The sequence below is a fragment of the Rutilus rutilus genome (genome assembly GCF_951802725.1).
Source record: "Rutilus rutilus genome assembly, chromosome: 11".
Classification (NCBI taxonomy): Eukaryota; Metazoa; Chordata; class Actinopteri; order Cypriniformes; family Leuciscidae; genus Rutilus; species Rutilus rutilus.
The window spans coordinates 15068945-15092661 of record NC_140216.1 but is presented as its reverse complement, the minus strand read 5'-3'; the positions used below and the strand labels follow the sequence as shown (position 1 = coordinate 15092661).

At 37.1% G+C, this 23717-nt stretch overlaps 1 protein-coding gene across 2 annotated transcripts; it reads left to right on the top strand.

Moving 5' to 3' along the window:
- The first annotated feature begins 976 nt into the window (after window positions 1–976).
- On the top strand, window positions 977–22437 carry ptpn2b (protein tyrosine phosphatase non-receptor type 2b). Of its 2 annotated transcripts, XM_084423297.1 has the most exons (11): window positions 987–1246; window positions 2308–2398; window positions 2510–2610; window positions 9245–9343; window positions 10347–10484; window positions 10652–10861; window positions 12394–12555; window positions 12653–12849; window positions 15258–15359; window positions 20032–20088; window positions 21756–22437. In XM_084423297.1, coding segments are annotated over exons 1-11 (1215 nt in total). In that variant the 5' UTR covers window positions 987–1189; the 3' UTR covers window positions 21757–22437. The 2 variants fall into 2 exon arrangements, with proteins under 2 accessions (XP_084279424.1, XP_084279423.1); XM_084423298.1 differs by lacking the exon at window positions 20032–20088 and having other exon boundaries at window positions 977–1246.
- The last annotated feature ends 1280 nt before the right edge of the window (window positions 22438–23717 follow it).

Genomic DNA, 23717 nt, shown 5'->3' with positions numbered 1-23717 from the left:
ACATTCAGATGGTAGAGTCAGAATTTGACGTAAACAGAATGAGAACATGGATCCATCATGCCTTGTTACCACTGTGCAGGCTGGTGGTGGTGGTGTAATGGTGTGGGGGATGTTTTCTTGGCACACTTTAGGCCCCTTAGTGCCAATTGGGCATCGTTTAAATGCCACGGCCTACCTGAGCATTGTTTCTGACCATGTCCATCCCTTTATGACCACCATGTACCCATCCTCTGATGGCTACTTCCAGCAGGATAATGCACCATGTCACAAAGCTCGAATCATTTCAAATTGGTTTCTTGAACATGACAATGAGTTCACTGTACTAAAATGGCCCCCGCAGTCACCAGATCTCAACCCAATAGAGCATCTTTGGGATGTGGTGGAACGGGAGCTTCGTGCCCTGGATGTGCATCCCACAAATCTCCATCAACTGCAAGATGCTATCCTATCAATATGGGCCAACATTTCTAAAGAATGCTTTCAGCACCTTGTTGAATCAATGCCACATAGAATTAAGGCAGTTCTGAAGGCGAAAGGGGGTCAAACACAGTATTAGTATGGTGTTCCTAATAATCCTTTAGGTGAGTGTATACTGTATATTCAGATGAACATCTTCGTGTCTGAAATATCTGGTATTCAGCAGTTACATGTTCATCTCACTTAAAACTGAACTGACACTTATCTAAGCACATGCATATCTTTCCTTTGCTGAATACAGAAGACTATATTGTAAAATGCCTTATTCTAAATGTATTAAGTAGCCTACACATTTAAAATATATTTTCATATTATAATATTATATTATGTTATTTTATATATTGTTTGTTTTGTTTAAATTATAATTGAGTAGTGAGCATCACACATATATAAAAAAATAAAATAAAATAAAAGTATATATGAAAAAATTGTCCAACAAATGTAAAAATGTTCGACATGGTCGCCATGCTACGAAATCTTGGAAGCTTTGAAGCGAAATGCGCATGAGCAGACCAGCGCCGCTCTCCTCCTCGCCTCGCATGCGCAGAGCACTGAGCTTCTCGTCGCAAATGTCAGCGACACGGACAAACACTGACAGACTCTCTGACGGTTCAGTGTGAGGACGAGAAATGAGTGATTTCTACAGTTGTGACGTTCATTCTTAATAAAAAAAAAAAAAAACAAGCTTAAAGCGGAAGGAATTGACGGAGATATGGAGCAGGAGTTTGAGGACATAGATTCAGAGGGCCGCTGGCAGAACCTTTATTTAGTAAGTGAAGCTAAGTCAGCTAGCATGCTAATGAGCCACGCAATCTACCGTTAGCCGTTAGAGAAATGTCATTTTATATCCTTTATCTGTCTCTTTTTTAACTTCAATTTAGTGTGCTCTCACTGTTCTTCGTTTTTACTGTTGTTGAAATGGGGATCAAATGAAAGTGAAGCTGCAAAACCAGGATGTTATGGTGGTTGTTCTGATGTAAACTGAAGTGTTGTGAGTGAAACTGTAACTTAACTTAGCTGTATCTCAGAATCCAATAAACTGCCTATCTAGACATCATGTTTGGGAACTAACTGAGTCTGTTTGTTTAACTTTTTTATATATATATATATATATGAATATACTTGTTAATCAGAAAAACACAGTGTAGGCTGAGAATGAAATCAAAACGTTTTAACGTGTATTAACGACAAAAATGCTGTCTTGTTAGGGAACACAAGGTTTTGGGGCAGACATATAATGACAACAATGTAACATTCCCACCGTGAATGTTATACGAATAACAGCTGTTAGCTATTTCTGACCTAAACACGTTTATTTACTGTAAACAGCAACTGTTACGTTTTCCTAATATCATTGACTAAATGTCATCCGTAAACATAAAAAAACAGTACAGTCTTATAAATCCAACTGCCCTGTATTATTCTTCACATACATTAGTATCCTATACACTCTTGAACAAAGAAGTATTAAAAACTTTTAACTGGATTTCTAAACTTTCACTCCTGTAGTGCTAAATAAACAAGCATATTTTTATAGCCCTCATAAATGTAGGTTGTTGTTGAGTGAGTTTGTCTTAACTAAACAAACTTGTTGCTTCCTTGATTAACGTTTCCAGTAATATTATGTTACTATTTCTGGAAGCAGTCAAAATCGACATGATCAGCTAATTTCTCTTTAAACTTGCTTTTCCTGTCCTGTGTTTCCCGACATGGGCAGTTGACTTGGGAAATGAACTGAAATGAAACTTGATGAATCGAATTAATAATTACTCAGTAATGATAACCTAATTTAACTGTTGTTTTGAAGCTTTGCATTTATTTCTTTTTCAGGAAATCCGCAACCAGTCACACGAGTGTGCTTTCAAAGTGGCCAAGTATCCAGAGAATCGCAATAGAAACAGATACAGAGACGTGAGCCCATGTAAGTAATGTCAGGTTCGCCTAGGTTCTAGGCATGATGCTTCTCATCATGTAATGTAGCGTCTTTAATATTGCATTCGACATTGTTTCCCTTTTTTTCCAAACTTATTAGTTGACCACAGTCGGGTGAAATTAGAAAACACAGAAAATGACTACATCAATGCCAGCCTGGTGGTTATGGAAGAAGCCCAGAGAAGATACATACTTACCCAGGTAAGTAAACTCCACCCAGACCATTAAATTTACTCTTGGAGCTCCAAAGATGCGGAGCTGACAAGGTTCCCGTGGGTCCTTAAAAACTCTTCAGTTCAGTTTTATCAAATTTAAGGCTGTTAATGTATTACATATCCTAAATGGTGTAACAAAAGTCCTTTTTTTTAAGATGTTTTAAATTTAGGGACAGAACAGAAGAACAGGAATCATGAAATGGCCTAATGTTATTATTACATTTCATGAAGCTGTTACTGAAGTAAATAAATTTAAGCAACGGTTAACAATCAAGCAATAAGGCACATTTCAGTATCAGACTGTTTTGTTCAGTGCTATGGTTTTTCACTGTCAGTCTGTATTAAAATACAGTTGTATCCAGAAACTTTGCTATGTGTAGTTAGCCACATGAAAAATATATATACAGAAAAAGTGAGCAAAGATCACTGCCAATCACTGAAGCTGTCAATTACAATGCGAGGTACTCACAGCTGCACTCATGCGAACACTCCTGTTATAATCAATAAAGCTGTGCGATGAATCTCTTATTGACATCGTGTTTATACTTTGTTGGTTATATTAAAAGGATATGCGAGAATGCTGAACAAAAAAAGCAGCCGTTTGAGTGGATTCTGACTAAATTAAACAACTGCCCATTGCGTTTATGCACACAACAGATATGTCTGTGATTGGTTACATTACACAATGTAAATAGAAACCTTTAACACCGTTCACAGAGCACTTAAAGGAGAACTCCGGTCAATTTTAACATTGAGCTCATTTTTTTGTACATTTGGAGTGCTGTCAGTACAGAGAACAACGACAAAAATCGGTGTTGCCTACACCGTGTTATCCTCTTTTTAAAGGGATAGTTCACTTTGAAATTAATTTTTGATATGTTTTAGCTTACCTCAAGGGCATCCAAGATGTAGGTGTCTTTGTTTCCGCAGTAGTTTCAATTTTGATATTTTTAGGTCAAACCGTTCTTGTCTGTCAGTCATATAATGCAGGTCGATGGTCACTGGCTCAAAACACAAGCACAGAGTCCAAATTAAAACAATTCCCCATCGTCCAAATTAAACAATTCCCCATCATAAGTACACATTGATGGCCTAAGACACGAAACGAGCGGTTTGTGTGAGAAAACGAACAGTATTTATATCGTTGTTATCTCTTGAAAACAGCACACGTCCAAATGATCTGACGGCGCGGGCGGGTATAGATATATACATAGATGTCGCCTTGTCTACTGCAGTTCATTGGAACGAAACCGTAGCCAAGCGACATCTAGTGTATATATCTATACCCGCCCGCTGGCGGGTATAGATGTATACACTAGATGTCGCCTTCGCTACTGCAGTTCATTGGAACGAAACCGTAGCGGTTTGTGAACTATCCCTTTAAAATTTGCACCCTGTTGACTTCAATGGGGCAGGTTTTAAACCTGCGTTTAGCCTGCTTTAACATCCTTGATTTGTCATTACAAGTGCACAGCCATGTGAGTGAGTTTATTTAGAGTGAACACGGTGAATCTGACTGCAGTAGATGTGAAAGAAATGAATAAAAATGATAATAATTCAGCCAGCGAAAATACCTGTATTTACATCCTGTTTTCGGTCGAAGTCCAAAGTAGTCATCTGTGCAACCAACCGTATCAATTTGAACCGGAGTCGGACCCGGAACAAGATGACGGCCCCGAAGAAGTTCGACAATTAAAGTAAGCTTAGTGTAGTGTTACCACGTTAACTTTAACACCTGCGTACACAGTTTGTAATAACATAATAACCATAACGCGTTGTTCATTATAAACGTGGGATTATGAATTATATTGAGAACGTCGTACATAGAAAACTTGCCGTAATGTACCCTGAGTGTAAACCTTAGCCGCATTCATCATGAAGCGTGCTAGCGATTTGCAAAGATTAATATAAAGGTTAATAAAACGTTACACTCACTTCTTCTGGAGGTACAGCAGGAACACGAATAGTTGGTACCGATCCTTTTTTCAGGAGCAGCTTCTTAGCAAAACCAGCTTTATACTGTCCCTCGTTTGTAAAGCAGTCTGGTGTGTGAAATGATTCGCGCAAACATGAAAGCATTGACGTTGATCGTGGGGAACAGGGCCTGAAGTTAACTTTTTTGACCACCCGCCACAGTGACTTTTTACCAGCCAGGTTTTTTTTTTTTTTTTTGGCCTCATAAAAGGTGAAAAAAAAAGGAATTGCACAAACATTTGTTCTTTAACTTGTAAGAATGCACATTTTAAGTGCTGTCAAGTTATTAACGAGACCCATACAACAAGTAATAATAACTCTTAGAATACATATAGACCTAGTGCAGCTCGTATGTAAACAAATCACACGCGGCTGTGTTGATTGCTGGGCAGCTGTTAGTTACAGCGTTCAGGAACCGTTAAGCAGAACTAAATTAATATTGTTATTACTGGTAAAGTTACCGGGTAGGCTACCGGACATTTGGACACAACATCTGTGCAACTGTCATTGTACTGTAGCCTATGTCAGCGTTGCATTATCTCATCTCATCTCACCAACAGTTTAATACAACTCACACATTCAAACGTAGTCAGAGAAGACGCATCTTTCTCTCCGATCACATATACGTTCCGAAACACTCAAACTGCGCTGCTTTCACAGATGCTTTCTTTACTCCAGTAATGTGCCGCCACATTTTTAGCTAAAATCCAACGAAACATACAACTTCGTTTGAATGTCAAAGAACAACAGTTAAAAAAAAAAACAAAAAAAAAACACAACAAAAATAAAACCTTCGCCACTTTAGTTACTGTTGCTATGTCCGACAAGCTACACCGCGCTCACGCCAAACCATGATCTCACGCAATGAAAAACACATCGCGCAGCAGAGAGGACACTGACAACACGCTGACAGACAAGACAGTGGTTACTTTTGATATTAAACAAAGTCTCAATGTTAAAATTTGGTCATTTTTAAAGAAATTTAGACAATACCGTTTTGTGGCTCTGTAATGTATCTTGACAGATCGCTGTGGTGCCTCAAGTTAAAGCTGCTCGTGAACCGATCATCTCTTCCTTCTAGTTAATTTATTGCATCAAATAAACATGAATGAACATAAGAAGGAATGTAGTTTTAACTGCGGAAAGATATCAGTAGGCTTACTCAGTACACTCCGTTTTTTCAAGTTCAAATCCTCCAACGTTGAACTCTCGTGACTGCTTTGTCGGACAAAAAAAAAGGCGGATTCGGCGGATTATGATTGGCCAGATCGCCTGTCAATCAAACTCCCCGCGAAGGGTCGATTCTCATTGGCTGCCTGCCAATGTGGCAGGTAGATTGACAGTGTTACCCGCCAATTGCAGAATTCACCCGCATTTGGCGTGTGGTCGGGTGTTAATTTCAGGCCCTGGTGGGGAATATTCCCTTCGAAAACAAAACTCAGCCACTGCGTCTTCAGCGGTTCGGATTTAGGAACATCAAAATGACTGCTGTGTGCCTTATTACACCCAAGAACAGAACACCACAATCGCTTAGACGCCATTCTGCTCCAGCGTATCAACAATGGCGGACTATGATGACAGACAGCTCGCTCACGAGCGAGGGCGGGTCTGTGTTGAAACGCTGCTGTCAATTAACAGTCGTGAGAGGGGCGTCCGACCGTGTGACGTCACACGGTCGAACGGCTTGATTTGAGATGGGAAAACATAAGGAGATAAAAAAAAAATCACTGGATGGATTTTTATCATTATATGATGGTTGTGTACAGGCACTGCCAACACACTTTTCAGTACAATCAACTTGTAAAAGTGCATGTACCATTATATGACCCCTTTAAACAATACACTTTTTAAGTCACTTGTTGCCACCTAGTGTCAACGATGTGATCGATGCAATCAATATTATAAGCTCCAAGTTACCTTTAAAATGTGATTTGTTCTATTTTGATCTCTCTCTAGCCGACATTTGTTCTACCATAGACTTTGTTCTACCATAGACTATAAACTTTTATTCCAGTACTTCTCTGATCATGTGAATATTTGTAACAGAAATAATGATACTGTGTGGTTGAAAAGACTGTTGGTGAAGCTGTTTCATACCTATTCGTGACAACTGCTTTTTCTGGGTCAACAGCAGTGCCAACGCAGATCTGGATGTTCTGGTGTGATTTTGTCAAAGGTTTAATAGGCATCTTGCTGAACCGTTGTCATTTTGAAATAAGAGGGTTTAAATCAAGATCGCAAACTTTTTATGATTAATCGTGCAGCTCTAGTTTTCAATATTAGAAAGCTTTTGCTTTTAGGTTGTGATTAAGTTGCCTTAAGCAGGCACTTTTTGTCTAAAGCTATTTTCGGTAGACTAATTGCAGGGACGATCCCTGGAGAATCCTGTGGTGAAATGGCTTTTCTCAGGCACACAAAATAGCAGTTCTTAGTAAAAAACCTGTGTGTTACTCCTCTAGATTCAACACCATTGGCTATCTTCACTCCGCTGGCAGTTGCTTTACATTGATGTTACTACAGGATGATGTAGGCAGGTGGTAGGTTTTACGCACGTCTATTACCAACCAATTTGTGTGGGTAGCATTTCAAAGGTCACAAGTTCTAAAATACATTAGTCAGCCATTTGAGATTCGGTTTTGGTTTGAATTTTTATTTTTTACAAATGTGTAGGTGTGCCAGACTTTTTGGCATTTAGTGATTTTGCATTGCTAACAACTAGAGGTTAGTGCTGGGCAGTTTGACCAAAAATTTGTATCACGGTATTTTTTAAGATTCTGTTGGTTTCACAGTATATCCTTTTGTTGTTTTTTGTTGTTGTTTTTTTTGTGGCTTATTTTACTGTCAGGAGTACAGAGAATTTAAAAACATTGTAAGGACAAATACAAATTTACTCTGTAATGGTGGTAATCAAATCAATTTATAAAACTAACAATTTCTTAAATGCATCTTAAAATGCAATCAAATGAAAATGTAATAATTCCTTTAATTTTTTGGCTTAAATTAAAACACATATGAAAACTTGTGTGATGTTCCCTTGAAATAATGTTTTAATAGATTTGATTATTATTACTCTAAGTACATTTTACTGTGCAATTTATTTTATAATTTCTTCAAGTTAGACTGAACTTTTATTTTGCCAGGTTGTAATGAAGACCTTTCTGGTTCTGTGTTTTATTAAACTGTATTATTATTATTACTTGAAGAATACTCTACTGTGCATGCTGTGTGTAATATGTTTCTGTTGTGATTTCTTCAAGTTATACCCAACTTTTATTTTGACAGGTTGTTGTGAAGACCTTTGAGTTTGTGTGTATATGATATGACGATAGTTTTATCAAATGAAATGCATGTGAAGTGACTCTCAAAGCAGCTCTGCCGATGAAGTTCATGTGTCCATGTCCTCGTATAGTGAGATGGCAGACGCTGAAACAATCGAAACAATAGATCCATGGAGCTATTCATACAAGCGCAATCAATCTCAGCGCAACAAAGCAAGATTTTCTTTTTCGACCAGTGTGCCGATTTTTGTTTTTCCCCGTCGCCCCATAATGAAACTTTGAAATGAGAAATGCTGTTCAGTGTATTATAAAACACTACACATAATGCACATATTCCCTTTTAAAAAAAAAATCAAAATCCACTTTAGATCGCAGTCGGAAGTTATTAAACACACTCCATGATGGTTTCTGTGTAGTACCAAATTTTATTTATTTTAATTTACTGTTGTGTGTTGTGCAGCGGACAAGGTTAAAATCAAATGGGAAAACATACGAGATGCATACATGAGGAAAAATATATTGTCAGTCGGCCCCACCTATTGTGCAGGCGTGAATTAGCTGAAGGCGATCAATCGTTTCGCGTTCAGTGTGAAAGCTCCGTCCGTCTGCGATTCGCGTAGCTTTATCGCATCGCGCTCAGTGTGAAAGGACCTTAAGTTCCATTTGTAACTGGATACCATGATTCCATCCTCATTGCGGAAATCATAGGTCTGTACATGTTTTTTGCAATATTAAAGATAGTTTTATTATATATATGTTATGTTATTTATTGTTGTGTTATAAAATTAGTTATTAGTAAGAAGGGTGTGCAGTTAATAGAGGTCCACTCTCAATACACTCTATATATCGCTCTTTGTGGCCATTGTATAGATACAGCAATTGTACCGCAGTATGGCGGTATTTGAAATGTCATCTTAAGAAAGCCTGAAAATATAAAGTTGGGTTCATATTGCTTAAAGGGATAGGTCACCAAAAAATTTTAATGTGGTCATTCTTTCCTCACCCTCAAGTTGTTTCAAGCCTGTATGAATTTCTTGATGTGAAACATAAAAAGGATATTTTGACCAAACAGTTTATGGGCCCCATTGACTTCCCCCATTGAACCTTTTCCCCCCATACTATGGAAGTCAATGGGGTCCATCAACTGTTTGGTTACCAAAGTACTTTAAAATATCATCTTTTGTGTTCAACAGAAGAAAGAAATTCATACAGGTTTGGAACAACTTGAGGGTGAGTAAATGATGACGGAATTTTCATTTTTTGGGTGAACTATACCTTTAAGGAGCTATTACATAAACCATATTCTTGTGACCATTGTGGCCCATCCCTTCTTCTTTTCAAACTTTGTGTGTGTTTCTCTAATTTCAGGGTCCTCTGAGAAACACCTGTGGTCACTTTTGGCTGATGATCTGGGAGCAGAAGACCAAAGCAGTTATCATGCTCAACAGAGTAATAGAAAAAGGCTCGGTAAACATCATTGATCTAAACTTTTTCTCTTTGAAAGCACCACGCTTTCAGCCTCCACACTCATTCAGACAACAATAAAATGTTAAATCTTAATTCATATTAGAAAGTAAGTAGTATCTTAAAGAACTAAGACAATGAAGACACTGCAGAAGATATAGCGCTGTTAAGATTATTAAAACTAGTTTTCTAAAATTGAAATAAAACATAAATATTAGATGAAAAAATTTAATACAAAATAAGAAATGTTGCCTTGACAACCAACAACCAAATAATGTTACAGCTGAAGTGCCATCCTGTTTATTTTTGTATGACATTGAGGTATTTTAAATAACACTTCATTAGAAATGAGTCCATGTGCAGTTTGAGTGGGTTGGTGGCATTTTAAGCAATGTAGTGTTTTCCTTTTATACTATTAATACATATATTTCACAATAGGATAATATGACAGATATTTTGGAAAGGCCTAACTTTAAGTATCTTTAGGTTGTTGTTGTTTTTTTCAGATCTGGTCATTTACTAAAACTATTTTAAAAAAATGCAATTCATACATTTTATAATTACCATGATTTAATGGCTAAATGATGAACTGATTTAAAATTAACTTTTTTTTTTTTTTACTTTCTGAATGCATTGCAAAGATTATGCTTGCACATTTTTTTGTACATCAATTAGCACATACATTTTAACTAGATTTTTATCTTCGACTCATATCATTTTTATTTGTCATTGCCCTAATGATCACTGTATATTCTGTAATAAATGCTGTTAGTGGGTGTGTAACTGAAACTCTTTATAAATGGCAAATCCTAATTTTGGACATTCTAAGTTTGGCCAGTTAACTCAAATAACTATCACATGTTCATTTGTTTTTGGACATAGTAGACCCTCTTTTAGGTTTTAAAACAATTTTTATATCAGGAAGTTTTTACCACTTGATTTAAATAAAAGAAATGTTCTAAATCTGCTTCTACATTTCATTATTTCCACACGTTCCGTAATGCAGGAAAAGTGTGCACAATATTGGCCGACACAAGAAGAACGAGAGATGTCCTTCCGTGACACACGCTTTGTGGTAACACTAGTGTCAGAGGACGTCAAGTCATATTACACCACCAGAGTGCTGGAACTCCAGAATGCAAATGTAAGTTTCTCACATTGACCACTGAAAATCACATTCATGCTCACAGAATGCGTTTTCTATCAGATTATTTGGCAGATTTTAATTTCAATTCTATGCTTTTAGCAATTCTAATATCTTATACTTTTCTTGTCTGTTTTTTTTATTTTTTATTAATTGTATCCACTTAGACGGGGGAGAGAAGAGAGATTTATCACTTTCATTATACCACATGGCCTGATTTTGGCGTCCCAGAATCCCCAGCCAGCTTTCTGAATTTCCTGCTTAAGGTGAGAGAGTCTGGTTCCCTCGGGATGGACCATGGTCCAGCAGTGGTCCACTGCAGTGCAGGAATTGGGCGATCTGGAACGTTCTCTCTGGTAGACACTTGTCTAGTCTTGGTGAGTTGGATCTCTAAAACTAGGAGCCTACAGGATTTTAACTATCATGTTTTTTTGTGAGTCTCATGATTAGACAACATATACGCGATGGTGGTGCCACATCAAAAGTTATACTCTGCGGTAGTGTTGTCACGATACCAAAATTATTGTTTCGATACCGATACCAAGTCAAGTATTGCGATTTCGATACTTTTTCGATACTTTTCCTGAAAAGGGAGAAACACTCTCAAATATCATTGCTGTGCTTTATTTTAAAACCGGGACAACATTCTAATCATATAACACACTAATAAATGAACATATGAACAGCAGATATATTAAACATTTGAACAAAATATGAAATATCAAAATATAAAAAATAAATTAGAGCAATGACATTCAAGGTAAAAATAAATAAATAAATTTAGCAGCATTATCTCATTTATCATAAGAAACATAAGAGTTACCAGTAATAACTTTATCTTGATTCTGAACTTTGAATAAAAATATGAACAGCGATTATATTAAACAATGTTTAATATTGGTAACATATGATAAGCCTCATTGGTGATATATTTGACATATGGGGAGAGAGTTGTGGAAGGCCTATACTTCATGTTAAACATAAATATATAGCAGCAAAGACACCGTCGGCAGTGTTGATGCACTTGACGGCAAAATAGGCTACAGAATATTTCGTTCTGTATTGAGAGGTGCAATATTTGAAAATCAATAATATTTTTTTTAATTACATTTATATTGTATTTATGTCAAAACCTAGAGACTTTCAAACATCAAAATGTAATTTATTAATATGTATTCGTGTCAAAATGACATAGAAACATCTTTCCCTATTCTATTTTGCCTGGAAACGCTTGCGTGTCGCGTGAAAAATAGGCGTCGGTTCTATTTCTGGCATGCATGGGTTTTCCGCGCGTCTCGAGCTGCGCCTGAGACGCGTGTGTCACGCAGGCAGTTATTTTATTTCGCAGGCCGAAATAAAAATGGACACGCCACGCAGCCAGTGTGTCGCCGGCCTTACAAATCTGGAACGCGGTCATTCTTAGAAGTATCGATACTAATACATTTAGGAATCGTGACGTTTTTAATTTCCAATTTACTTTTGAAGTATCGGTGCACCGTGCAACAGAGCAAGGTAGGCAAAGTACTTCCATGTGTCACTCCTCGCGTCATCTTTTTCTACGATGTGGACCACTTGTGCTCGCACATGCAGCCATCTCGCTGTAGTGTTTTGTCACATGACACTGACAGCGGCAGGTTCTTTGCTGCGTGCTTCAGGAAAAAAAACAGACGTCCAGATAGGGGGGGGGGGGGGGGGGGTTAAGTATCGATACTGATAAATTTAGGTATCGTGACGTTTTTCATTTCCGAGTATCGCGATACTTTTGAAGTATCGGTACACCGTGCAACACTACTCTGCGGTATTATATTCTCATGAGTTTGGAGTATATATTGTTCTTTTTTCCATTTGTCTCCCACTCAGACTTAGAGTTAATTAACCACTGTTTTTCCTCTATCACTGATGTGTTCAGATGGACAAGAGAAAAGACCCATTGGATGTGGACATCAAAAAGATTCTTTTAGAAATGAGGAAGTATCGGATGGGTTTGATTCAGACCCCCGACCAGCTGCGTTTCTCATACATGGCTGTGCTGGAAGGTGCCAAGTACATTATGGGAGACTCCTCTGTGCAGGCATGTTATCACCAGTATTTTAAGCAGAATCACCAGTAACTGGTCCTTGGTTTAGACTTACTGTGTTTGTTTATGACTTTTCTATGGCTGTGTGCAGAAACAATGGCGAGAGCTCTCTAGAGAGGACCAGGAGCCCCTATCTGAGTCTCCCCCGCCGCCTCAGCCTCCTAAATGCACAGAACGCTACAATGGCAGCAAGCTGTCTCGTCTGGAGGATGGGATGGACTCAAAAACAAGCAAGAAAACAGGCCTAGAGACCCCCAATAAAGAACCAGACAGAGATGCTCGAACAATGTATGTAACAAGTTTGTTGTATATTTTTGATTTAACGAAGTTTTTCCAAAACTGCATGTGGCCAAAAAGGAATCAGCAAGCATGATTTCAGATTCTGGATTTGGTTGGCAAATGAGTCCCAGGATTATTGTACCATTTTAATGTTTTAGAATGGTTGGATTACTGATTTCCTTGTATAATTGGATAAATCTTACAAAATCTGTCAAGAACATGTCAAAGTCATATTTCACCCAAAAAAAGGACTAAGAAATATAATTTATCTTTAAGAAAACAAGGCATATTAGACCATTTACTTTTTTGCGTTGTTCGTGGGTTTTTTTCAAGACAAGCACATTTCCCAGCAAACTTTAATTTGATTTTAATTACTATAATTTGAAAAATATTAATTTTATTAAAACCATTTATACATTGTGGTATTACTTAAAAATAATACCACGTTATTACTTAAAATCAATGTTTTACAATTATTTTAATTTACTGTAAGAATGTTTAGTGTCAAACTTTCATACTAAAAACTGTAAATTACAGTATCTGGAGGCATTTGCAAAATGTGCTTATTCAAACAGATTTGGCATACCATGTAAAAAAATATGCCTGGGCCAGTGCAGATACGTTGGATGGGTTTATTATAAGCGAGACGTTCGCATTCGCTCTAGACAGTGTTATTAGCATTAGGGATGGGCATTTTTCAAAAATATTGCATTCGAATATTCGGGCTCATAAAATTCGAATATTCGTTTATTTAAATGACGTTTAACGAAAAATACGTTATTTTTTAAGGTAATTTTTTTTAACGTTTTGTCACCATTTCTGAAGAAGCGATTAGGCAATATACACAACAAGCTTACAACATGTGTTAAAGTTTTCTTTTAATTGAAAACATTAAGCAGTAGGCCTATGTGTAAACAAAAAAATATAAGAACAAAAGGATATAAGCTCAAGCAGCGCGAACGGAAAAAAACGCCTAATAAAGCAGAGTAGCAGATTGCGCCAGTTATCGTACAGAACGTACACATACACTCGAGTCAGCATATGATCATCGTGTTTATATTGTTTCACGTTTATGTTGAGAAAAACAATAATATCCACATGGAGGGACGCCGCGAGCAATTTATGCTCGAGTGAGAAAACGCGCTGCGCTGACAGACGTTTCAGAGAAACAAAGATAACGGTGTTCTAGTTCTAAGTTTCTAACAGCACTTTGCGTTTTCTGTTCTTAAACCTCTCTCTCAAAGAAAACTTAAAGGAAGAATATACCTCAATATAATTTTACTATTAGATAAGTTATAATCTCGGATCACTCGCACTACAGCTGCGCTTACCTGCAGTCGTGATGCAATGATAGACAGCTGTCTTTCCTCAGTCGACTGCTGTTTGGATTTCATGTGATTTCTCATTGTAGTGATGATATTATAACTCCAGATTAATAAATTAATTTGATCAAAAGTAATTCCATTTTGTAAAATCATTTAGTAACCTCATTTTCGACTAGTAATTCCAAACTTCGCGAGGCAGACAACGGCATTATGATCAAATACAAACAACTTGTTAAACATGCGCCACAGTGCCACCCAGTGCATTTAATTATAACTGCGAGTTAGTGCTTGGGATTTATCAGGGATTCGATTCACGACCCGCAAAGTATTTACGGCTTCATAAATTCGATAAAATTCGAATAGTATTTTATTTTTCGAATAATAATTACAGATCGAATATTCGAAAATTCGAATATTCGTGCACATCCCTAATTAGCATACTCAATTGCTTACTCATGACACATGGCAATACAGCTAAAAGTATTCCTAATATGTTGGACATTTTATTGAAAGTAGTCTATACCTTGCCTTCACAAACACCCGTAAAGAGCTGTATTTGTGATGTTTGAGAGTTGGGAAGGTGCAAAAGCGGTTCGCGAAATTAGCTGTATTTTCGTAATTCCGCAAGGTGCCACTGGTATCGCAGAAACTCTATTTTTTTTAGTGCTAAATATTTTTCTTATTTATTTATTTTTTCCTTTTGATTTTGGGGTAAATTTTGAACTGGACTAGATTTCCGTGAGATTCACCAAATTTGTGTCCTAAATTAATAGATTGAAACTTAAGGCAAACACCATGAAGTCTTATCTCTTCCATATCCATATTTAGGTTTTGTCCAAACAACATGCAGCCACAAGCAACATGCGACAAGTCATTGTCACATTGTTTTACTTTTTCATTTCTGTTGTCGTGCTGGGGAGCCCTGCCTACTGGGGAATGCCATTAAGTCTATTAGCCTATTTTAAACGTCTATTATATTCTGATAGGCTGTGAATAGAAAAATACTTTTTACTGGAAATGAGACTTGCCTAGTACCTTGTTAGAACACTGTTAACACATTGTCATGTTATATTCACTCTTTTCTCTCTTCAGTGGTCACAAAAGACCAAGAGATGAGAAAATGTCCAACCCCATCCAGAAGACTCAGAAACAGACAAAACCCAGGATCAACGACCCTGATAAGAAAAGAAAAAGGTGAAACTGTCTGTCTGGAAGGAATGTGATTTTTATTGTGCTCTGCTTTTCACTGACTCCCTGAACAATTTCAGCATGTCTGATCATGTGTATGTAATGTCATATAATCTCACAGATCTTCAACCCACTCAGTTCTCATAATGTCATTTGGTATTTAGTGTCTCAGATGCAGGTGGCCTTACTAGACTTTTAAGTTTCTATTTAGTCTTTTGGGACATTCAGAGACCAAGCCTTTTGCAGACTCATGTCACAAAATATCTCTGTTGTATTGTGATTTAACAGCACCTGCAGAAGCAGCGCAGTTACACCAGTGCGGATCAGTGTACAGCTGTTCTTTACTCTGTTTGATATGTGGCATCTGCCCAAGGAGAGATTTGAGTGGTGATTTCGTGTGCCTTTGTAATGTCTGTGTGTGCCAGAACTTACTGTAATATGCGAGTCCAACTGGCATCACTGATAATACTATATCTTCATATAATAGAATAATAAATTGTATAGACGTGTTGGCCAATATGATAGCAGATAATTATTTTGGATTATTTATTTTGTACAAGTTTATAATATCCACCATCATAAATTGGTGAGTAGGACAGATCTCTTGACAGAAGACGGCAAGATTTCAGATTTGAGTAGGCTAGTGGGATGCTGATGGAATCAGACTGAGCTAATCTGATGGCCTATTTAAAAAAACTACGATTTTTTTGCATTGTGACATTTTCATGACAAGCAGATTCTCCCTTAAATGCTCATTATTGTAATACACTGTAATACAATGTTTTCGTGTAATAAAATTAATTTCAGTATAACAAATACTACTATGATCTTTACTTACAACTGTACTTTACAAATGTATTATTGCGTTTAAAATACATCATTACTTACATGTTAAAGTTAGATTTTTTTTACATTACACTAATGATAATTTGGGGGGGGGGATGTAAAATTTTAAAATAGTCTTAATTTTCCTTAGTTAACATGTCATTTCTTATTTTTAGATTCAGCCTTCAGCAATTTTGTAAGTGTAAAGAGGTCATATGGGGTCAGGTCAGCGTTGTGTTGAGGCTTGTTTGTGTCTTATATTATGGTTTCAGTCTGGGCTGTATTTGCTGTACGTGACACAGCGAGTGCTGCCCTGTTGGGAAACAATGAGGCAGAAACGGCGCATCTGCAGGATTTTTGTACAAAACAAGCTTGACCGGGCTCCTCAAATTCCCCAGGCTGTACGTGAGAGCCAGACACGAGCCTTGTGTGCTGTGACATGCTGGTTTGGAGCTTGCTGCTGTTCTTATGGCCGTGGCTGTTGGCGTTTTAAGACTGAGCTTCAGCATGGTGTGATGTTTTTGCTTTTTTCCTCAGATTTAGACATTCGCCTTTACTACTTGAATGAGATTTAAACCAAATGTAAACAGAAACTTAAGTCTTTTGAGGGCCATGGATTTGTGTTGAGCCTTAAACCTGATGGTTCTTCTATATTGAAATGCGGCAGAGTTCTTTAGTTCTTCGCACAGCTTCAGTGCAATATTTCTCAAATTTTGTGGGTGTGTGGTTTGCGTGCAGCACTGGTATGTTTCTGCAGACTGAGCTGAGAGTGTGTTTTGCTTGGTTAATTGTGTGACACTAAAGTAGATTTTATTTCTTTACTTTTCATGTATATTTTTGTTTAATTCTGCCATTCTGAGTCTGACCAAAAAAGATGCATGTATAATAATAATAAAACTTCCCTCACTCACACTTTCATGCCCCCCTTTATCACACTCAGGTTTGCAATATTTTGTTAATCACATCATTGGAATTGCAACAATGTGATGCAAGTGTGAAATGAACCCACTAATTATTTGTCATTGGATGGATAAATAAATACCAGTGGATAAATATTTGTATCAGTCAGATGGCTAAAGATAGACAAAATAGTCTTAACCAGTGATTATCAACCAGGGGACTTTCCTTGAAAAATGTTAAAATGTTTAAAAACGCTAAAAGATAAAATTGGACAACAATAACATAATTTTTAGTTATTTTTTAGCAAAAGGGGTGAAGGAGGAGCAGGGAACAATATACCAATATTGAATGTAATTTTGTCACAGTAATAAGAGCTTGGTCCTGGTTGTTAATGCCCCTGCTGCATGTTGGGATATTAACTACCATTTATTTCCTAATAGACTGTCAATCAGTGAAAGATATTGCATATATATTGAATGTGCTATTTAAAGGGATCACCCAAAAAATGAAAATTCTGTCATTTACTCTTGCAGCAGAAATGTATTGCCACAAGAATTTATATCATGGAACACATTTTAAGGTTAGCCGCGCAATGCATGCAAATATTATGTCAGTCTGATGTCGTATTTCATTTACACGTATTTTCATTTTCATGATAAAAGCCGCTTATCACACCTAAGGTTGCGTTTACACTGCAAATCTTAATGCACAGATTTAGATCTTTTGACCATATCCGAATTTTACTTGGTCCCGCCTGTTTATATTCACTTTAGATACGACTGGTATCCGATATCTGTGTTTACATTAATCCCCGCCAAAAATGATTCTGTTGTTGTTGATAGTTTTACTATGCGACATGATTAACCCTCAGGTTTTGAATGGCCATGCTATTACAATTATTTATATAATTCATGTCGGGTAGTACCATGATTATTTCCCAGCATGGGTAAGTTGTCATAGATGTTTGTAGTACAAAATCTGACTGAATGGATATAGACCGGAAAATAACGGTAATTAAAAATGGTAAAGATCTAGAATTCTGAAGTGAAATAAAGTAGGGGGGTGAGATTACATTTATTATCAAATTAATTAACGAGAGAGAGAGATTGAGTGTGAATTACCTGTGTCTGTACAGCATCTCTATGGCCCTGGTATTAAGATGTGTTTTGGTCGATCAGATCACAAGTGGACAATGCTAAATACAGGTGTAAAGGGGGTCTAGAACATTTTGAGCTTGCCCACTTTCGACAACTTCCAGAGGTAGTCGAAAACGCATTAGATTGGATTGCTTTTGTAGTTTAGATGTTCATGTGGTTAAATGCAGCCATAAAAGTCCACATGTTCTCCATCTACTGACCTAATGTGTAAACATTACAGGAAGCGCGCTAACCAGACGAGATTTAAACTTTGTCGGCTGAAGAGCCAAGTTTGGTTTGAAGACGAAAAATGTACCTAGCACAATGTTCTCTGACCATTCCTGTTTTCTAACACGCACTCACAGCATTCAGCGTGGTCTTGTGGCTATCAGAGCAGTCTTAATGTTTTTCCATCGTCTCCTTCGTGTTCATGTGTAAATTAGGTGAGCTTATTATATCGATCCTTTCGATCTAAATAAGCCCATACATTTAACCGCCCATAGACCCTCCCCTCGAAGAAATCAGGACAGAAGTGGTCGAAAGTGGACAAAAGAGACGGATTAAAGGATTAGTTCACCCCAAAATGAAAATTTCCTAATAATTTACTCACCCCAATGCCATCCAAGATATCCATGTCTATCTTTCCTCAGTGGGAGAGAAATTATGTTTTTTGAGGGAAACATTTCTGGATTTTTCTTCTAACAATGGAATTTTTTAAGTCCAAATCAATGCAGTTTCAAAAGTCTTTGAAGTGTTTAAACGGGCTGTACGCGATCACAGCTGAAGAAGAGGTTGTTATCTAGCGAAACGATAGGTCATTTTCAAAAAATATATATAATTTATAGACTTTTTACCTTCAATAGTTCGGATTGAGCTGATCAACAAACGGACAGGGAACTACGTCATCACGTTGAAAGGTCACGCCAGCGTCGGCAATACTATTTGAACTACTATTCATATTCATCAGAATGTTATTCATATACTATTCATATTCATATTCACTGAATACTATTACTATATATATAATAGCAAACAATACTATTTGAACTATCCTCCTACGTACGGTCGCATTGTAAACAGTGGGGCGGTACTTCTGCCGGCGCCGGCGTGACCTTTCAACGTGATGACGAGCCGAACTATTGAAGGTAAAAAGTCTATAAATTATAAATATAAATATATATTTATATATATATATATATATATATATATATAATATATATACACTCACCTAAATGATTATTAGGAACACCATACTAATACTGTGTTTGACCCCCTTTCGCCTTCAGAACTGCCTTAATTCTATGTGGCATTGATTCAACAAGGTGCTGAAAGCATTCTTTAGAAATGTTGGCCCATATTGATAGGATAGCATCTTGCAGTTGTTGGAGATTTGTGGGATGCACATCCAGGGTACGGAGCTCCCATTCCACCACATCCCAAAGATGCTCTATTGGGTTGAGATCTGGTGACTGTGGGGGCCATTTTAGTACAGTGAACTCATTGTCATGTTCAAGAAACCAATTTGAAATGATTCGAGCTTTGTGACATGGTGCATTATCCTGCTGGAAGTAGCCATCAGAGGATGGGTACATGGTGGTCATAAAGGGATGGACATGGTCAGAAACAATGCTCAGGTAGGCCGTGGCATTTAAACGATGCCCAATTGGCACTAAGGGGCCTAAAGTGTGCCAAGAAAACATCCCCCACACCATTACACCACCACCACCAGCCTGCACAGTGGTAATAAGGCATGATGGATCCATGTTCTCATTCTGTTTACGCCAAATTCTGACTCTACCATCTGAATGTCTCAACAGAAATCGAGACTCATCAGACCAGGCAACATTTTTCCAGTCTTCAACTGTCCAATTTTGGTGAGTTCGTGCAAATTGTAGCCTCTTTTTCCTATTTGTAGTGGAGATGAGTGGTACCCGGTGGGGTCTTCTGCTGTTGTAGCCCATCCGCCTCAAGGTTGTGCGTGTTGTGGCTTCACAAATGCTTTGCTGCATACCTCGATTGTAACGAGTGGTTATTTCAGTCAAAGTTGCTCTTCTATCAGCTTGAATCAGTCGGCCCATTCTCCTCTGACCTCTAGCATCAACAAGGCATTTTCGCCCACAGGACTGCTGCATACTGGATGTTTTTCCCTTTTCACTCCATTCTTTGTAAACCCTAGAAATGGTTGTGCGTGAAAATCCCAGTAACTGAGCAGATTGTGAAATACTCAGACCGGCCCGTCTGGCACCAACAACCATGCCACGCTCAAAATTGCTTAAATCACCTTTCTTTCCCATTCTGACATTCAGTTTGGAGTTCAGGAGATTGTCTTGACCAGGACCACACCCCTAAATGCATTGAAGCAACTGCCATGTGATTGGTTGATTAGATAATTGCATTAATGAGAAATTGAACAGGTGTTCCTAATTATCCTTTAGGTGAGTATATGTGTATATATATATATATATATATATATATATCATTTCGCTAGATAACAACCTCTTCTTCAGCTGTGATCGCGTACAGCCCGTTTAAACACTTCAAAGACTTTTGAAACTGCATTGATTTGGACTTAAAAACGATGGTAACTAATGAAGTCCATTGTTAGAAGAAAAATATAAAACATAATTTCTCTCCCACTGAGGAAAGAAAGACATGGATATCTTGGATGGCATTGGGATGAGTAAATTCTTAGGAAATTTTCATTTTGGGGTGAACTAATCCTTTAAGACAACATGTGTAAACGGGAATGTCTCTCCCTCATCTACTTGTGATCTGATCGACCAAAACGCATCTTAATACCAGGTGTAAACAGGGCGTATGTAATAGAGAAACTATGAGTTTAATTACAAAAACAGTGAGGTTATCGTGTTGCTGAGAAATATAATGTAGCTTTCAGTAGCGAAAGTGCTTTATTTATAAAATTCACAAGGCAGTTTCTATGCTCCTGAATATTTCTGTGTGTGTGCAATTTCTTAACTATATATATATAAACTTTCCACCTCAATAAAAAAGCAGTTTAGTGCAAGTGCATAGAGGCACGTCTGCTTCATATTACGACATTAAAAAACTATCGTTGTGGGCAAATGTGTCGCCTTCGCCTTGTCGTGGCTTGAAATTCCAAAGAGAATCACATATACGTGTTTAGACGTAGGTCATATGTCCAGAACGGATGTGAAAAAAGCAGATTTTTGTGTTGATACGTGTCTGATATGTATCAGATGGGAATAAAAAAAAATCTGAAAATTGTATTTTGTGCCAGTGTAATCGCAGCCTAATACTGGGTTGTAAAACCTGCTTCAGAATTAGATGTTATTCAGATAGTTATGTCGTTTGACCGTATTTTTGGAACTTCCCATTAGGGAACAAGAAGAACTCTGCTAAAGTTCTTCTTTGTGTTCCATAGATGAAAGTCATGCAGGTTTAGAACAAAATGAGGGCGAGTAAATGTTTCATTTTCATTTTTGGGTGAAGAAACCCTTTTTAACATTGTGATTTGAAATATAACATATTTGACTTTGCATTCTGTGATTTATATTGACAGAGCGAGAACAACCAGTGACATCTAACTCCATGGCAACCTCTGCAAAAGATCTCCATCCCATAATCCTCTCCCATCCACCCCTATGTTTTTAAAAGCTGTTTACAGCATGAACTCCTCAAGAAGGTTTCTCCACTCCGAACAACAGCACACACCAGCACTATATCAGTGGATGAAGCTCAATAATATCAAGAGGACAGCGCATCGCCATGGTTTGGATTTGGTTTTAATTTCATTGGACCTATTTTGTCTTTTTTTTTTTTTTTAGCTTTTTGTTTTGTTGGAAAAAGCAGCAGGATCTGAAATTGTTCTATGCATTTCTAATGCTGTTCACACATTGTATTTTTAGACAACTTTTTTTCAGAGGCAAAATGAAATGCTCTATTTTTTTATATGAAATTACTTGAAATTTCCTATCATATCTACAGGGCTGAATGCTCAAATTCAGTTTGTGAGATTGTTAGATGACGTCTTATGCTGAAGAGTGTTCACATTGTGTACATAGTGTACCTTATGAGATGTAAAAAAAACAAAAAAAAACAATTTGATTGTACAAAATGAGGATACATTGCATTTGGTTTAAACAAACAGACCAAACCAGCATTGTCTGATGTTGAAGAGTCTTAATTTTCTTTATCCAAGAGTAGCATCCATGAATAAAACTGCTATCATTTAGTTTCTGTAACTATGTGTTGCTTCATTCACACTTTCCAGGCTGTCAACCACTGAGCTAATATTATTGCTCTTCTCTCTATAGACTTAAGCTGGCCATATTTTAGATGATTTTCCTTTTATTGTGACAGGACAGTAGAGAGATGACAGGAAACTAGGTGGGATAGAGACGGGGGATGGGATCGGGAAAGGTCCACGAGCCGGAACTCGAACTCGGGCCGCCCGAGCGCAAAGGCGCTACATATCGGCACACTGACCACGAGGCCATTGGCGCCGACTAGCTGGCCCTATTTTACAATAATATTCTGTTTTCCCTTACTGGTAGATCACTTTGTGTTTAGTGTGAAGGTGGATCTCATGAAGAAAGTCCAGTTCATAATACACCCTGAAATAAAAACGTAGCCTTTTTAAGACCATTAACTTTTTCACATGGTGACATTTTAGCACGTTTTCCCCCAAATCATCAATACTGTAATGTATGAAAATATGCTATTGTTATTACTGTAAAATGTTTTTGTTTTTTACTTAAACCAACAAATACAGTAAAATATTCCTGTGAATATTCTTGAAAATGCCCGGTTTCCACTTTTTCACATTACTATAATATGCTTAATTTTGAAAATTTCACAATGAGAGGAATCTTAATTGCAATTAAATAGACTTTAACATGATTAACATTTCTTGTTTAGGAGTGAAATAGACTCTTTTAATGTTTTTGAAAGAAGTCTCTTATGCTCACCAAGTCTGCATTTATTTGATAAAAAAAAAAGTAATATTGTGAATTATTACACTTTAAAATAATATTTTAAAACATAATTTTCTCATGAATTTTCAGCAGCCATTACTCCAGTCACATCATGATCCTTCAGAAATAATTTTAATATATGTGATTTGCTGCTCAAGAAACATTTATTATCAATGTTAAACCGTTGTGCTGCTTCATAATTTTGTGTAAACCGTGATAAATTTTTTCAGGATTAGTTGATGAATAGAAAGTTCAAAAGAACAGCATTTATTTTAAATAGAAATCTTTTATAACCATGTCTCTCCTGTTCCTTTTGATCAATTTCATAAAAGTATATCTTTTTTTCTATAAAGTAAAACTCTTACTGCCCCCAAACAGTAGTATATGACCTGGATATTTCTTGACCATTTTTGTTAGCTTAAACCCATAATATTTCATTTCCATCACTGTGTTCTGTGAAGGTTTAAGACAGCAGTGATGGGACATGACTTGACACTTTTACCATGGTAATTCTTGGTGCACCAACAATGAAAGCGTTGTGAAACTAC